At 42.8% G+C, this 18845-nt stretch overlaps 1 protein-coding gene across 1 annotated transcript in view; it reads left to right on the top strand.

Annotated features, from left to right (window-relative positions):
- The first annotated feature begins 6180 nt into the window (after window positions 1-6180).
- Window positions 6181-18845, top strand: part of LOC119522334 (probable E3 ubiquitin-protein ligase MID2) — a 37291-nt gene continuing 24626 nt past the window's right edge. The window contains exon 1 of the mRNA XM_037820876.1: window positions 6181-6422. Coding sequence (XP_037676804.1) covers window positions 6419-6422 — 4 coding nt within the window. The 5' untranslated portion in view covers window positions 6181-6418. The remainder of the gene's footprint in view (window positions 6423-18845) is intronic.

The following is an 18845-nucleotide window of genomic DNA, read 5'->3' on the forward strand; positions in this document are numbered from 1 at the left end:
ACAATTAAAGTAAAAAAAGAACACTGGGTGCCCTTTTTTTTCCTTCCCCCATTTTTCTACTCATCCATCCATAAACTAGACAAAGGGGAGTGTGGTCCATATGGCTTTCCCAATCACATTGTCACCCCTCATAAGCTACATTTTTATACAACTGTCTTCAAGATTCATGGGTTCTGGGTTGTAGTTTGATAGTTTCAGGTATTTACTGCTAGCTACTCCAATTCATTAGAACCTAAAAAGGGTTGTCTATATTGTGCATAAGAGTGCCCACCAGAGTGACCTCTCAGCTCCTTTTGGAATCTCTCTGCCACTGAAGCTTATTTCATTTCTGAAGGGTTTCTTTTTAATTAAACTCAGTTTTATTGAAATATATTCATACACCACACAATCATCCACAGTGGACAATCAACTGTTCACAGAACCATCACATAGTTATGCATTCATCACCCAAATCTACCCTTGAACACCTTCCCCACATCAGAAGGAATCAGAATAAGAATAAAAAATAAAAGCAAAAAAGAATGCCCAAATCACCCCCCATCCCACCCTATTTTTCATTTAGTTTTTGTCCCCATTTTCTACTCATCCATCCATACACTAGATAAAGGGAGTGTGATCCACAAGGTTTTCACAATCACACTGTTACCCCTTGTAATCTACATTATTATACAATCGTCTTCAGGAGTCCAGACTACTGGGTTGGAGTTTGATAGTTTCAGGTATTTACTTCTAGCTATTCCAATACATTAAAACCTAAGAGGTGTTATCTATATAGTGCATAAGAATGTCCACCAGAGTGACCTGTCAACTCCATTTGAAATCTCTCAGCCATTGAAACTATTTCATCTCATTTTGCATCCCCCTTTTGGTCAAGAAGATGTTCTCAATCCCACAATGCCAGGTCCAGATTCATCCCCAGGAATCATATCCTGCATTGCCAGGGAGATTTACACCCCTGGGAGTCGGGTCCCATGTAGGGGGAAGGGCAGTGAGTTCACCTGCCGAGGTGGCTCAGTTGGAGAGAGAAGGCCACATCTGAGCAACAAAGAGGTACTCAGGGGGAGACTCTTAGGCACAATTATATGCAAGTTTAGCTTCTCCTTTGCAGTAACGAGCTTCATAAGGGCAAGTCCCAAGATAGGGGGCTTGGCACATGAAACTGCCAGTCCTAATGTTTGTGACAACATCAACATCAGTCCAGGTGAGGAAGTCCAACACTTCCGCAATTTCCCCCAGCTCCTCAGGGGGGGCCTGCAAATATATTTTTATTCTCTGCCCAAATTACTTTGGGATGTGTCACTGTTTCACTCTAACCTATACTAACCTACCATATCTCACTTCCTATTCAAAGTTCCATGTAATTGTGGTGTTTGAACAAACTGACTGTAGAGTTATACTGTTTAGAAAATATAGATCCTGCAACAAATAGACATCTCTTCCCTTGGTCTCAGATGAAAGTTGAAGTTTTAAAACACAGTCAGTTGAGATCAAAGGGTTTTAAGCAAGTAGTAATAATGATGAGATTTCTGTTTAGAAAAGATTGCTCTGGCTGCAGTACTAAGTATATGGGGGCAAAAGTGGAAGTGGGGAAAACAAAACAAGGCTTGATGATTGTTCTAGTTTGCTAATGCTGCAGAATGCAAAACACCAGAGATGGATAGGCTTTTATAAAATGGGGGTTTATTTGGCTATACAGTTACAGTCTTAAGGCCATAAAGTGTCCAAGGTAACACATCAGTAATCAGGTACCTTCACTGGAGGATGGCAAATGGCGTCCGGGAAACCTCTGTTAGCTGGGAAGGCACGTGGCTGGCGTCTGCTCCAAAGTTCTGGTTTCAAAATGGCTTTCTCCCAGGACATTCCTCTCTAGCAAGCTTGCTCCTCTTCAGAACGTCACTCACAGCTGCACTGAGTTCCATCTCTGAGTCAGCACGTTTATATGGCTCCACTGATCAAGGCCCACCCCGAATGGGTGGGGCCATGCCTCCACGGAAATATCCCATCAGTTATCGTCCACAGTTGGGTGGGGCGCATCTCCATGCAAACAACCTAATTCAAACGTTCCAACTTAATCCCCACTATTATGTCTGCCCCACAAGATTGCACCAAAGAGTATGGCTTTTTCTGGGGGACATAATACATTCAAACCGGCACAATGATGGAATGGATGATGGAAAGAGGGAGGTGTCAAGGATAACATCCCAGTATCTGTCTTAAGCAGTTGACAGGTGCCATTTATTGAGATGGAGAAGCTGGGGTGGGGGGGAGTAGAAAGTTAGAGCTCTCTTTTGGTCACATTAAGATTGAGCTGTGAGGTAGCTGGGTTGAGATGCAAAATAGTCCGATGGATATCTCTCCAGGGGAGAGGTCTTGCCTGGAGAGATAAAATTGGGACCTATCAGCAGCATATGGATTGAATTTAAAATTATGGAACTAGAGGGAGTGAGTGTAGTTGGAGAAAAGAGCCAAGGACTTTGCCAATGTTTAGAGGTTAGAGAACAGGAGGAGGAAGCCACAGAGCCAAAGGAACAGCCAGTGAGATAGGAGGAAAACCAGGAGGATGTGTTGTCATTGAAGCGAGATTCCAAGTGATCAGATGCTGCTGGTTCAGAAGACATGGTAAATAGGTTTAGGCTCAGGCCTGAAGACTAATTACAATTCCAGGAAAATATTTTGCTGAGGTAATATAGATAGGAAACATACATGTTTAGTTTTACAAACACAACAATTCAGATAAATTACAAAATTCATAAGCAATACCAAAATGTAGATCAAAGGAGAATTAAAAAGTATCAGAAACATGCCATCTCTCCATAGTGGGAACATAACTTATTTTGAGTCACTGTCTCTTAAACAACATACATGGCGCATTCACAACTAGCTTTAAAACAATCTCTTATTGACGAGTCCATGCCAAAAATGCTTTTCTTCTCGCCATCCTGTCAAGAGACCTCTGGTTAGCAAAGCCCTTGGTCAACCTCTTTGGATTTTAGACAACTAGTTGCTTCTTTTGAAAGCAGAATGAAATAGGTCCCCTTCTGCAGAAGCAATGATTCTCTTGTGCCACAAAATTACCCTTCTGTCATTTTTCTTTCTGAAACAGACTAGTTTCTGTGCTTCTCCCTGTAGAATGTATCTGGAGTCGGTTTTCCCCCACACATTCTTACCTGGAAAAAATAGCCCATGAGCTGTCTCTTTTATACTATAGGCCTGTGGTATAGTGAATCTGCCTCAGATTAATTCAATTAAACACCTCAAGCTGAATCTGTCAAAACTGTTTTTTTTTTTCATGGGCAAGATTTATTTTGTTAGTAGGATCAACATACGTTATATTCCAAGGTAACCATTAAATAATTATAAACAAATAATTTCATCACATACTACCAGCCAATTTTGCATCTCCTGCCAGATACAAAACATTTACTTTAATAAATTTACAGGGTGTAATTTGCATAAAACAACTGAAAGTGGGGATATTTTCAAAGCAGCGGCTTATGTGATGTGATTAGCAAAACCTCCCCACCCCCCATCTCTACTACACTACTAGTCATTCCTTTGATTTAATACATTGAAGGCCTCTGTTAAAATTTGAATATCATCCACTAAGAGGGAATGAATGAAGCTATAAACATCTTAGCTCAAATTAGTTGATTGAATTCCTTAATCAGTTAGTAAGGTCCTGTGTTAAAGGGACACAGAAGCAGGTTAAGTTTTGAGGAGGGAAAGGAAAGGTTCAGAATATGGACTGCTGCCTGGAGAAAGTAGGTGGAGTTAGGGTACCAGTATAGAGCTCTGATAAGTGAGGGACTTGCTTGAAAGCACTGGAAGCTCAGGTGGAGAGAATACTGCAAAAAGGGAGGGATAGGGTGGTTTCTAAAGGACGATAAAGGCCATTAAAGCAAATCTTTACTACCAGTTCTGTCAAGGGCTATCTCACTTTGTTGTGTGTGTACATGGTGGTGGTGGTGGGTGTTGCGCATGAGAAAAGCTGTAACTTCTTTACATTTCAGAAAATTCTCCGCCTCTCTGTGGGGATCATATCAAATGAGGTTGAAAAATAATTCACAGGGATCATTTGACATCTGATTCAACTTTGTTTGGGTTCAACATTTTTTTTGAGAAATATCTTTTTCCTGATTTTGAAAAAGCTACAAAAGCAATACTTGAATAAATTCTCATTGTTGAATATTCAAACAATTATAAAATATATCAAATCAAAACTGAAAGACCCCTCAACACCCACCCCAATTCCAGGCTCATGGTGTTTATAGTGTGCCCCCAGGTTATTTTCTATGCATTTACCTGCATATATATATTTTCTTATATAAGTAGAATAATCCGCACTTGTTTTGTATATCTCCTAGTTCTATTTAATTTTTTGAAAAAGTAATACATGCACAGTATAAAAAATTCAGATGATACAAAAGAGCGCATCTATAATGTAAAGTACTTCTCCCTCCTATGCTTGATCCCCCAGGCAACCAGCAATATCAGTTTCTTAAGTACCTTTGTAGAAGAGTCTATGCATATACAAGCATACAGGGACACATCTACCTCTCTTTCTTTTTACGCTAGTAGCAAACCATGCACAGTTCCGTACTTCTCTTTTGTCATTTAACAATATGAGAGACTGTTTTTTATATATACATTTATATATATAAACATACATATGTAATTCCTTTTTATGACTACATTACTTATTTTTCCATTCCCATGTTAGGCTGGGATCAGCTGACTTCTGACTCAACTTTTACTTCTCTTCAGGCCAGACTTTCATCAGGATAGCCTGGCTGTGATTTTCCTCTTGTTTCCACCTCAGTGCTCTCTAGCATATTGTTTAACAGGGGTGTTGGCTGATTACTATTGGTTCCCTGATGGGATACGCCCAGAGCTACCTTAATTTCTTTGGACTTGTTCCCATGCACAGAAATGGGAGGCCGGTGTGCGTGTGTGTGTGTGTGTGTGTGTGTGTGTGTGTGTGTGTGTGTGTGTGTTAACTCCCATTTGCTCCTTCCTTTCCCCATATTCTCCCTTTTTACCCCATGTTAGGAACTAAGTCTTCTGTGGCCTTCTCTTTCCCTCTCCCATCTACCCAGTGAGCGAGGCAGCTGAGCCAATGACCGGTCAGTGGAGAGTCTGATTCCAGACCAATGGAATGCTCCTGGGTTCCAGGTGGGCCAATTAGTTTATTAGGGACATTGAATACCTGGAGAGCTGACATTTGCCCCATTGTAAAACTCTCTGGTTTTGAAGTTGAAAAAAACAAAACAAAACAAAACAACCCCTAGAACCCTACTTTGTTTTGTTTTATTTGCTCTGGTGGCTTTAATCCATCCCCATAACTTCTGCCCAAGGCCAATAAAACACAGCCATTCTCCCTTTGTAAAAAGAAAGAGGGGTTGGGTTTCCTTCAATTGTCTGCTCTTTTCTGTCTCCTCCACTATTTTTGTTTCACTCTGTAGTTAACTTTATATAGAGCGGCTTCATCCGAGGACCTGTGCGGTTGGACCCAGGCACTTTTTTCTCAATGCCTATTGCAACATTCTTTCTCTTGTTCTAATCTGGGTGTTTGTGGGTCCAGGGTGGTGGCGGTGGCGGGTGGAAGAAGAGTTTGGCCATAGTCTTCCTTTTGCATTCCTCGCACATTCTGCTCTCTCTCTCTCTCTCTCTCTCTCCCTCTCTCTCTCTCTCTCTTCACACACACACACACACGCGCGCGCACCCGCTTGGGCCCCTCTCGCCGTGTCTTCCTTCAAGATGACAGGGCGCTGGAGAAAAGGCTGCTGGAATCAGCTGGTAGGTACAGTAGTAACCCGAACCCCACCCACCCGCTGCCTTTGCTTGCTCAGGTTTCTCCGGTCACTCCTGCCAGGGGAGAAAACATGTAAACGTGCCTCCAGAGGAGGGGCTGGGGTAGCTGGGAGCGGCGGGGGCGGAGGAAGGTGAGCCCGGGAAGGAAGGTGGCTGAGCGCCCCTCCTGCCAGGTTCTTCCCAGTTCTCCCTCAGGGCGTCAGCCCAGCCCTGTTTGCCCCCACCCTACCCCCCTTTTCGAAGGGATTGCCTTTTTTTTTTCCCCCTCTGCGGCGGCGGAAATGACAGTGTGGTGCTGCCGTGGTGTCATGGTGCTGCCTCTGGGCTGAGGGGGCGAAAACTCTTAACTTTGGCTTGGGAGACCCAGCCGCGGCAGCGTCGCGGCCGCCGTGCTGTCACAGGCGGGGCGCGCGGGCGGGCGGATCCCGGCTGCTGCGCGGCAGCGGCGGCGGCATTGGCGAAGGCGGCGAAGGCGGGCGGCGGCCTAGAGCAGTGGCGGCAGCGGCCCGGGAGCTTGGGCCGAAGCTGGAGCCAGCTCGCTGCGGAGGGAGGCGAGCGCCCGGTGCCCTCCGTCGCGCCAAGGAGATGGCAGGCATCCGGGAACGCTATGGGTAAAATGCGCCCTCTCGCCACGGCCCCTGGGGGTCGAGCGCCGCCGGCTGCGCAGGGCTCGGCCCGGACTCCAGCCGCCCCTCAGGTGCCGCCGTGGCCGGGCGTGGGCTGAGGGCTCCGGTGCTCGGCGGGGCAGGGTTACCGGGCCCGTGAGGCTTGCGGCAGCGGTGCGGCCCCGGCCCGGCCCTGGCTCTGCGTTGCGCCTCTGGGGCCCGGGCTCCTGCCGCTGCTTTCCTGGGACGGGAGTTTGCACTCCCGGGTGCGGGCGGGGGCGGCCCGAGGCCTCCTGCGCAGCCGGATTCTCCCTGCGTGGGCAGTGGAGCGGCCCCCCGGCGCCTGGGCGCGAGTCTGGGAAAGGGCAGAGCCTCCTTCCCACGCTCCCACTGCCAGCATCCTCCTTGGCCCGGGCAGCACCCTTCGGACGGTTGGTTGCCCCGCGGTGGCTGCCGCAGCAGCCGGAGATGTTGCGGACACCCTGCTCGCAGGGAGGCCCGGCGAAACTTAATTCCTCTTCTGCCAGGGGAGCAATCATCGAGTCTCTGTATGAGTGGTTCATTATTTCTGGCCTAGCTGTGACACCAGCTCTGTGGGGGGAGAGGGAAAACTTACATATGTCCACAGGACAGAACTGGGGAGAGGTGGGGTTTTAACATTCCCATCTAGTAAGAATTAAGTAAAGAACGGCGGGGTAGATTTAGAGAAACATTATTTGTTGATGATAAGGTTTAGGTTGCTTAGCACTTTGAGTGCAGCACAACATTATTTTTCAGAGGCGTTTGTTCTCAGAGCAGGAAATTGGGATCCTGTGGTCGCTGGGTTCTTCCCTTTTCCTCTTCCACATTTCCCTACCCACCTTCAGGCTCACTCACCTTCTTCGTACATTGTCCCACACCTACCCACCCACTCAAATCTTCCATCGGATCCCACCCCACCCCCCAGGCTTTCCCCATCAGCCTGTGCACTCTAGTAACCTCCCAGCTGTGCAGCCTTTTTGCTTCTCAACCACTTTGCCATTTTCAGGATTTTTGACTGTAGAGTGGGTGGATGGTAACGGTTGTATGTCTCTGAGGTTAAAACAAAAGGGAGAGGCCTTATAAAGAAATATATTGGAAGCTGTGCAAATAGTCAAGTGCTGTGTGTGCGTTGATATTCGTTTGATTCTCAAATTGGACCCAGAAGAGCTGCCTTTAACACCATTGAGTCCCATTCCAGTACTGTAATCAGTTCTCTGGCAATGCTCCGATAGAAAGGGGGGTGGTCTGAATTGGGAGTCCCTCTCCCTACTTTTCTTCTGCCATGAGAGCAGTGTCGCTCCACCCTAGCTGGGTACCTCTCCCAGCAACACATCCCCCTTTCCACTTGCTCTCCACTTATCACTGTTCTGAGCAGGGAAGGGCCTTTGCTATTTTTATTATATATATATATTCCTGACCAATCACTTAACACAGATATATAGAAGAATTAGGTTTCTCCTGATTGTTCCTCTCAAGTTGATTTATGTGGTTGAGATACAGGTCTAGGAACAAAGAACATCCGAGAATTCATCCTAAATCTGATGTTGCATTGACTTACATTCCTATGACCTTTCTTTCATAGTTGGTACACTTGTGTAAAAGGCATATTATTGTGTACTGGGCTATTGTAAATCTTGGCTTAGTCCTTTGAAGATGAAAGGTTTCTGTAAACCCTCCACATTATACTTTTCAAAGAAAGTACTTCATTTACCTTTTGTTGGGATAGTGGATTGACTAGGTATATCAGCAACCCTAGTTTACTGGAAACCTTAACCTGTCTTAGTAGACACGCTGGGAGCCAAATCTGTGATCGTACTTATGTTTAAGCCTTTTTTTTTTTCAGTGAGCTTATGACTGAATGCAAACATATATAAAACTAGGCATACAGAGTAGTGGTGATTATTATAAGTTGGTTTAAATCATTTCTAATGTACTCCAACCTGAAAATCTGAGGCAGACTCATTTGAAAACATAACCTCACCTATTTTTAGCCTATATGGGCTCAGTTCATTAATTTCTGCTGAAAAATGTCATAAATAATTTTAGACATGGCCATACAGCATGGTTAGCATCTAGCAATAGTGAGTCAACAATATTTATTAAGCACCTACAATGTGCAGAGTCTTGTGCTGACTGGGCTGAGGTCCCAGACTTGGCCCAATGTTTTGACTTTTTGCTTGTTTGAGGCCTACCTCCATACTTACAGCTCCAGGATTAGGAAAGGGAGGGGCTATGCAGGATAGGGGTAGAGGCTAGCCACATGAGGGGCAATTGTTTCCCTCCTATTTACTTTCACAACTGCTAGAATTCTCATCTAGCATGTTGTGCCACCTCTGGGAAGTGTTGCTGCAAATCAGAGTGACTTGGTTGCTTCATGAACATATCATCTGAACAGTGCAAATTCATTTAAATGAAATTGTTTTAGTTAATCCCTCCTCTAAGTTAAGGGTAACTTGCCCTAACTTGCAGATCCTAACAGAGCCGGTGGAGTCTCATAATTGTCTCCCAAAATTGCTCTGAGTAGTGAACCTGTCCATTCCCTCATCCCTCCTCCCATGAAATCTGCTGACACCATAACAATTGTGAAGGAAACTACAGAAGGAGTATGCCTTGACCACTCAGCAAACCTCATTGGCTTGGTGAAGGGGAGAGAATGTCATCTTTTCACCCCATCCCTCTGCACTCCAGTTCCCTATTTCCCAAAAGGGAAGCTCCAAAAAGGAGGTGAAGATAGGGCTGAGGCACATAAAGTATCTCAAATGACTCTTCTCTGGAGGTACCTGTTTGTCCTTGTGTGTGTCTGTCATTCAGTCTTTATGAATCTTGGTAATTTCCTAGCTGTTAGGCTATGGGACTGCTGCTAGTGAAGGCCCGGTGTGCTCCATTTCAGTTTAGCATTAAATTTTGTCCTCTCTTCTGTGCAAAGGGGAAAATGAAGGTCTGTGTTTGCAAAGCACCTCCTTGCTTAAGCTGCCTATCTTGACTTAGAGCACTGCTTCATCAAAGTATGGGGTGTAATGTGTTGATACTGGATATAAGAAAGTTCAGGAGAGTTCGAAATTGTTCACCTTCTGATGAATGAAATTTTAGTACCAAGGTACTGTCCTCTAATGTCTGTATTTCAGGTCTCTCAGAAACATTGTGTTCATCACTGAGCAGTGTTCAGAAGAGGCTAGGAAAGTGTTTTTCAACCAGGCAAGAAGACCTTATAAGTTGGTGTTGAGACAAAAATTTCCAACTCCAACTATCCTCTTGTACAGACTGCTATACCCTTTTTAATTTCCCCTCTCCTCTAAGGATCCAGTTTCATGAGTTAGAACTCTGCTAAAAATTTTCCTTGGTCACTGGAAGTCTGTGGCTCTTTCCACTTGTTTCTCTCTTTCTATCTGCTTCTTCTTCTGCTTCATGACCATAGGCAAATCTAATCTTTTCAAGAGTCAATCGCTCAGATCCTACATTTTTCTTTAGAAATCTTATAAGCTGCTCAGACTACTAAATGTTCTAAGATGTTCAGAATGTGGATGGTGGAGGAATTTCCAGTAATGTGCCAACTTCCACCATTCCCTTCTCCATGTGGGATTCATCTGAATGCACACTAGATGTTGGTTCCTCCAAAGTGGGCTAGGAATGGGTCATTTGTAAGAGTTGTCCTACTTGGGTTCTTGTCTCGCTGCCGAGCTGACTGCCTGACTTTGGGCTTTGTCTCAGTCACTTTCCTGCAGGTCAGACTCCTCTGGTTGACAAATGGCATCTCTGGTCTCTGAATCCTTCTTTTTACAAAGACCAGGCCATCTGATAACAAATCCATTATATAATCTAAAATTCTCCTGAAACGCACAATTCCAGTATTTACAATTTTCCCTGATAGGAGCATAATGTATGGGTATGGTAGACAATGCTAATGTAGGCCAGTGAGGTTTCTAAATGTATACAGCCCAGAGATAGAAAAATGGTTTACTTTTGTCTATAGCCTTTTGTTCAGTGTTGCTAGGATCCATGAGGTTCCCGGGGGAGTAGAAGCTTGATTTCAAGTAGGCCTCTGTTCTGTCCCTTGTTTCTGACCTATACTTGAGGTCCTCTCAGCCTCACAATCAACAGCATGTCCTACATAAATATATTACCAATTTTATTCTATAGAAGTAGAGATGACTGCTCATCCAGGTGTGTCACTGAACATTTAGAAATTTACAGATATTTTATTGGATGACAGAGGTTGGGAAAAGCAGTCCTAGAATAGATGGAAAGCTGTACTGTCAGTAGTAGGTAAATTGAGCTTGCTTTCCATTTGTTCTCCTAACCTTGTAACTGCCATTGTAATCTGCATTAAGATAAAAGTGTTAAGAATTGTATTTAGGATTCCTGTCAGTTATATATTACCTTGGAAAATCTGTTTCTTGGTTACTTAGATTAATCTTTTGCTTTTGTAGCAGATTTAGGAATTTTAGTTCTATTTTGGTATTCATTTTAATGTTTATTGTTCTATGGTATAAAAATCCAGTGGTTCAATTTAGGAGCTAATTATTGTAAAGAAAATAAAATTAAAACCAAGTACTATAAAATATTAAGTAGGCTTTAATAACCCATTAGATAGGAACAACCGGATCTGGCTCTCTCTGTCCGTAATGAGCCTCCAATCCTGGGGTCTCCCCGTGTGTGATGAAAGCTTAAGAGAAAAGAAGAGGCGGGGCAAGATGGCAGACTGGTGAGCTGTATGTTTTAGTTACTCCTCCAGGAAAGTAGGTAGAAAGCCAGGAACTGCGTGGACTGGACACCACAGAGCAATCTGTCTTTGGGCATACTTCATACAACACTCATGAAAACGTGGAACTGCTGAGATCAGCGAAATCTGTAAGTTTTTGCGGCCAGGGGACCCGCGCCCCTCCCTGCCAGGCTCAGTCCCGTGGGAGGAGAGGCTGTCAGCTCCGGGAAGGAGAAGGGAGAACTGCAGTGGCTGCTCTTATCGGAAACTCATTCTACTGATCCAGACCCAACCATAGATAGACTGAGACCAGACACCAGAGAATCTGAGAGCAGCCAGCCCAGCAGAGAGGAGACAGGCATAGAAAAAAAAAAACAACACGAAAAACTCCAAAATAAAAGCAGAGGATTTTTGGAGTTCTGGTGAACACAGAAAGGGGAAGGGCAGAGCTCAGGCCCTAAGGCGCATATGCAAATCCCGAAGAAAAGCTGATCTCTCTGCCCTGTGGACCTTTCCCTAATGGCCCTGGTTGCTTTGTCTCTTAGCATTTCAATAACCCATTAGATCTCTGAGGAGGGCCGTCTTTTTTTTTTTTTTTTTTTTTTTTAATCCTTTTTTCTTTTTCTAAAACAATTACTCTAAGAAGCCCAATACAGAAAGCTTCAAAGGCTTTCAATTTGGGCACGTCAAGTCAAGAGCAGAACTAAGAGAGCTCTGAGACAAAAGGCAATAATTCAGTGGCTGAGAAAATTCACTAAACACCACAACTTCCCAAGAAAAGGGGGGTGTCCGCTCACAGCCACCATCCTGGTGGACAGGAAACACTCCTGCCCATCGCCAGCCCCATAGCCCAGAGCTGCCCCAGACAACCCAGTGTGACGGAAGTGCTTCAAATAACAGGCACACACCACAAAACTGGGCGTGGACATTAGCCTTCCCTGCAACCTCAGCTGATTGTCCCAGAGTTGGGAAGGTGGAGCAGTGTGAATTAACAAAGCCCCATTCAGCCATCATTTGAGCAGACTGGGAGCCTCCCTACACAGCCCAGCAGCCCAGAACTGCCCTGGGGGGACGGCACTCACCTGTGACATAGCACAGTCATCCCTCAACAGAGGACCCGGGGTGCACAGCCTGGAAGAGGGGCCCACTTGCAAGTCTCAGGAGCCATACGCCAATACCAAGGACTTGTGGGTCAGTGGCAGAGACAAACTGTGGCAGGACTGAACTGAAGGATTAGACTATTGCAGCAGCTTTAAAACTCTAGGATCACCAGGGAGATTTGATTGTTAGGGCCACCCCCCCTCCCCGACTGCCCAGAAACACGCCCCACATACAGGGCAGGCAACACCAACTACACACGCAAGCTTGGTACACCAATTGGGCCCCACAAGACTCACTCCCCCACTCACCAAAAAGGCTAAGCAGGGGAGAACTGGCTTGTGGAGAACAGGTGGCTCGTGGACGCCACCCGCTGGTTAGTTAGAGAAAGTGTACTCCACGAAGCTGTAGATCTGATAAATTAGAGATAAGGACTTCAATAGGTCTACAAACCCTAAAAGAACCCTATCAAGTTCAGCAAATGCCACGAGGCCAAAAACAACAGAAAATTATAAAGCATATGAAAAAACCAGACGATATGGATAACCCAAGCCCAAGCACCCAAATCAAAAGACCAGAAGAGACACAGCACCTAGAGCAGCTACTCAAAGAACTAAAGATGAACAATGAGACCATAGTATGGGATATAAAGGAAATCAAGAAGACTCTAGAAGAGCATAAAGAAGACATTGCAAGACTAAATAAAAAAATGGATGATCTTATGGAAATTAAAGAAACTGTTGACCAAATTAAAAAGATTCTGGACACTCATAGTACAAGACTAGAGGAAGTTGAACAACGAATCAGTGACCTGGAGGATGACAGAATGGAAAATGAAAGCATAAAAGAAAGAATGGGGAAAAAAATTGAAAAAATCGAAATGGACCTCAGGGATATGATAGATAATATGAAACGTCCAAATATAAGACTCATTGGTGTCCCAGAAGGGGAAGAAAAGGGTAAAGGTCTAGGAAGAGTATTCAAAGAAATTGTTGGGGAAAACTTCCCAAATCTTCTAAACAACATAAATACACAAATCATAAATGCTCAGCGAACCCCAAATAGAATAAATCCAAATAAACCCACTCCGAGACATATACTGATCACACTGTCAAACATAGAAGAGAAGGAGCAAGTTCTGAAAGCAGCAAGAGAAAAGCAATTCACCACATACAAAGGAAACAGCATAAGACTAAGTAGTGACTACTCAGCAGCCACCATGGAGGCAAGAAGGCAGTGGCACGATATATTTAAAATTCTGAGTAAGAAAAATTTCCAGCCAAGAATACTTTATCCAGCAAAGCTCTCCTTCAAATTTGAGGGAGAGCTTAAATTTTTCACAGACAAACAAATGCTGAGAGAATTTGCTAACAAGAGACCTGCCCTACTGGAGATACTCAAGGGAGCCCTACAGACAGAGAAACAAAGACAGGACAGAGAGACTTGGAGAAAGGTTCAGTACTAAAGAGGTTCGGCATGGGTAGAATAAAGGATATTAATAGAGAGAGGGGAAAAATATGGCAAACATAAACCAAAGGATAAGATGGCCGATTCAAGAAATGCCTTCACGGTTATAACGTTGAATGTAAATGGATTAAACTCCCCAATTAAAAGATAGATTCGCAGAATGGATCAAAAAAAATGAACCATCAATATGTTGCATACAAGAGACGCATCTTAGACACAGGGACACAAAGAAACTGAAAGTGAAAGGTTGGAAAAAAATATTTCATGCAAGCTACAGCCAAAAGAAAGCAGGTGTAGCAATATTAATCTCAGATAAAATAGACTTCAAATGCAGGGATGTTTTGAGAGACAAAGAAGGCCACTACATACTAATAAAAGGGGCAATTCAGCAAGAAGAAATAACAATCGTAAATGTCTATGCACCCAATCAAGGTGCCACAAAATACATGAGAGAAACACTGGCAAAACTAAAGGAAGCAATTGATGTTTCCACAATAATTGTGGGAGACTTCAACACATCACTCTCTCCTATAGATAGATCAACCAGACAGAAGACCAATAAGGAAATTGAAAACCTAAACAATCTGATAAATGAATTAGATTTAACAGACATATACAGAACATTACATCCCAAATCACCAGGATACACATACTTTTCTAGTGCTCACGGAACTTTCTCCAGAATAGATCATATGCTGGGACATAAAACAAGCCTCAATAAATTTAAAAAGATTGAAATTATTCAAAGCACATTCTCTGACCACAATGGAATACAATTAGAAGTCAATAACCATCAGAGACTTAGAAAATTCACAAATACCTGGAGGTTAAACAACACACTCCTAAACAATCAGTGGGTTAAAGAAGAAATAGCAAGAGAAATTGCTAAATATATAGAGACGAATGAAAATGAGAACACAACATACCAAAACCTATGGGATGCAGCAAAAGCAGTGCTAAGGGGGAAATTTATAGCACTAAACGCATATATTAAAAAGGAAGAAAGAGCCAAAATCAAAGAACTAATGGATCAACTGAAGAAGCTAGAAAATGAACAGCAAACCAATCCTAAACCAAGTAGAAGAAAAGAAATAACAAGGATTAAAGCAGAAATAAATGACATAGAGAACAAAAAAACAATAGAGAGGATAAATATCACCAAAAGTTGGTTCTTTGAGAAGATCAACAAGATTGACAAGCCCCTAGCTAGACTGACAAAATCAAAAAGAGAGAAGACCCATATAAACAAAATAATGAATGAAAAAGGTGACATAACTGCAGATCCTGAAGAAATTAAAAAAATTATAAGAGGATATTATGAACAACTGTATGGCAACAAACTGGACAATGTAGAAGAAATGGACAATTTCCTGGAAACATATGAACAACCTAGACTGACCAGAGAAGAAATAGAAGACCTCAACCAACCCATCACAAGCAAAGAGATCCAATCAGTCATCAAAAATCTTCCCACAAATAAATGCCCAGGGCCAGATGGCTTCACAGGGGAATTCTACCAAACTTTCCAGAAAGAACTGACACCAATCTTACTCAAACTCTTTCAAAACATTGAAGAAAATGGAACACTACCTAACTCATTTTATGAAGCTAACATCAATCTAATACCAAAACCAGGCAAAGATGCTACAAAAAGGAAAACTACCGGCCAATCTCCCTAATGAATATAGATGCAAAAATCCTCAACAAAATACTTGCAAATCGAATCCAAAGACACATTAAAAAAATCATACACCATGACCAAGTGGGGTTCATTCCAGGCATGCAAGGATGGTTCAACATAAGAAAAACAATCAATGTATTACAACACATTAAAAACTCGAAAGGGAAAAATCAATTGATCATCTCAGTAGATGCTGAAAAAGCATTTGACAAAATCCAACATCCCTTTTTGATAAAAACATTTCAAAAGGTAGGAATTGAAGGAAACTTCCTCAACATGATAAAGAGCATATATGAAAAACCCACAGCCAGCATAGTACTCAATGGTGAGAGACTGAAAGCCTTCCCTCTAAGATCAGGAACAAGACAAGGATGCCCGCTGTCACCACTGTTATTCAACATTGTGCTGGAAGTGCTAGCCAGGGCAATCCGGCAAGACAAAGAAATAAAAGGCATCCAAATTGGAAAAGAAGAAGTAAAACTGTCATTGTTTGCAGACGATATGATCTTATATCTAGAAAACCCTGAGAAATCGACGATACAGCTACTAGAGCTAATAAACAAATTTAGCAAAGTAGCAGGATACAAGATTAATGCACATAAGTCAGTCATGTTTCTATATGCTAGAAATGAACAAACTGAAGAGACACTCAAGAAAAAGATACCATTTTCAATAGCAACTAAAAAAATCAAGTACCTAGGAATAAACTTAACGAAAGATGTAAAAGACCTATACAAAGAAAACTACATAACTCTACTAAAAGAAATAGAAGGGGACCTTAAAAGATGGAAAAATATTCCATGTTCATGGATAGTTAGGCTAAATGTCATTAAGATGTCAATTCTACCCAAACTCCTCTACAGATTCAATGCAATCCCAATCAAAATTCCAACAACCTACTTTGCAGACTTGGAAAAGCTAGTTATCAAATTTATTTGGAAAGGGAAGATGCCTCGAATTGCTAAAGACACTCTAAAAAAGAAAAACGAAGTGGGAGGACTTACACTCCCTGACTTTGAAGCATATTATAAAGCCACAGTTGCCAAAACAGCATGGTACTGGCACAAAGATAGACATATAGATCAATGGAATCGAATTGAGAATTCAGAGATAGACCCTCAGATCTATGGCCGACTGATCTTTGATAAGGCCCCCAAAGTCACTGAACTGAGTCATAATGGTCTTTTCAACAAATGGGGCTGGGAGAGTTGGATATCCATATCCAAAAGAATGAAAGAGGACCCCTACCTCACCCCCTACACAAAAATTAACTCAAAATGGACCAAAGATCTCAATATAAAAGAAAGTACCATAAAACTCCTAGAAAATAATGTAGGAAAACATCTTCAAGACCTTGTATTAGGCGGCCACTTCCTAGACTTTACACCCAAAGCACAAGCAACAAAAGAGAAAATAGATAAATGGGAACTCCTCAAGCTTAGAAGTTTCTGCACCTCAAAGGAATTTCTCAAAAAGGTAAAGAGGCAGCCAACTCAATGGGAAAAAATTTTTGGAAACCATGTATCTGACAAAAGACTGATATCTTGCATATACAAAGAAATCCTACAACTCAATGACAATAGTACAGCCAGCCCAATTATAAAATGGGCAAAAGATATGAAAAGACAGTTCTCTGAAGAGGAAATACAAATGGCCAAGAAACACATGAAAAAATGTTCAGCTTCACTAGCTATTAGAGAGATGCAAATTAAGACCACAATGAGATACCATCTAACACCGGTTAGAATGGCTGCCATTAAACAAACAGGAAACTACAAATGCTGGAGGGGATGTGGAGAAATTGGAACTCTTATTCATTGTTGGTGGGACTGTATAATGGTTCAGCCACTCTGGAAGTCAGTCTGGCAGTTCCTTAGAAAACTAGATATAGAGCTACCATTCGATCCAGCGATTGCACTTCTCGGTATATACCCGGAAGATCGGAAAGCAGTGACACGAACAGATATCTGCACGCCAGTGTTCATAGCAGCATTATTCACAGTTGCCAAGAGATGGAAACAACCCAAATGTCCTTCAACAGATGAGTGGATAAATAAAATGTGGTATATACACATGATGGAATACTACGCGGCAGTAAGAAGGAACGATCTGGTGAAACATATGACAACATGGATGAACCTTGAAGACATAATGCTGAGCGAAATAAGCCAGGCACAAAAAGAGAAATATTATATGCTACCACTAATGTGAACTTTGAAAAATGTAAAACAAATGGTTTATAATGTAGAATGTAGGGGAACTAGCAGTAGAGAGCAATTAAGGAAGGGGGAACAATATTCCAAGAAGAACAGATAAGCTATTTAACGTTCTGGGGATGCCCAGAAATGACTATGATCTGTTAATTTCTGATGGATATAGTAGGAACAAGTTCACAGAAAGGTTGCTATATTATGTAACTTTCTTGGGGTAAAGTAGGAACATGGTGGAAGTTAAGCAGTTATCTTAGGTTAGTCGTCTTTTTCTTACTCCCTTGTTATGGTCTCTTTGAAATGTTCTTTTATTGTATGTTTGTTTTCTTTTTAACTTTTTTTTTTCATACAGTTGATTTAAAAAAGAAGGGAAAGTTAAAAAAAAAAAAAAGAAAGAAAGAAAAACAAGGAAAAAAAATGATGTAGTGCCCCCTTGAGGAGCCTGTGGAGAATGCAGGGGTATTCGCCTACCCCACCTCCATGGTTGCTAACATGACCACAGACATAGGGGACTGGTGGTTTGATGGGTTGAGCCCTCTACCATAAGTTTTACCCTTGGGAAGACGGTTGCTGCAAAGGAGAGGCTAGGCCTCCCTAGATTTGTGCCTAAGAGTCTCCTCCTGAATGCCTCTTTGTTGCTCAGATGTGGCCCTCTCTCTCTGGCTAAGCCAACTTGAAAGGTGAAATCACTGCCCTCCCCCCTACGTGGGATCAGACACCCAGGGCAGTGAATCTCCCTGGCAACGTGGAATATGACTCCCGGGGAGGAATGTAGACCCGGCATCGTGGGACGGAGAACATCTTCTTGACCAAAAGGGGGATGTGAAAGGAAATGAAATAAGCTTCAGTGGCAGAGAGATTCCAAAACGAGCCGAGAGGTCACTCTGGTGGGCACTCTTACGCACACTTTAGACAACCCTTTTTAGGTTCTAAAGAATTGGGGTAGCTGGTGGTGGATACCTGAAACTATCAAACTACAACCCAGAACCCATGAATCTCGAAGACAGTTGTATAAAAATGTAGCTTATGAGGGGTGACAATGGGATTGGGAAAGCCATAAGGACCACACTCCACTTTGTCTAGTTTATGGATGGATGAGTAGAAAAATAGGGGAAGGAAACAAACAGACAAAGGTACCCAGTGTTCTTTTTTACTTCAATTGCTCTTTTTCACTCTAATTATTATTCTTGTTATTTTTGTGTGTGTGCTAATGAAGGTGTCAGGGATTGATTTAGGTGATGAATGTACAACTA

This window comes from Choloepus didactylus, chromosome X (genome assembly GCF_015220235.1).
Source record: "Choloepus didactylus isolate mChoDid1 chromosome X, mChoDid1.pri, whole genome shotgun sequence".
Taxonomy (NCBI): domain Eukaryota; kingdom Metazoa; phylum Chordata; class Mammalia; order Pilosa; family Megalonychidae; genus Choloepus; species Choloepus didactylus.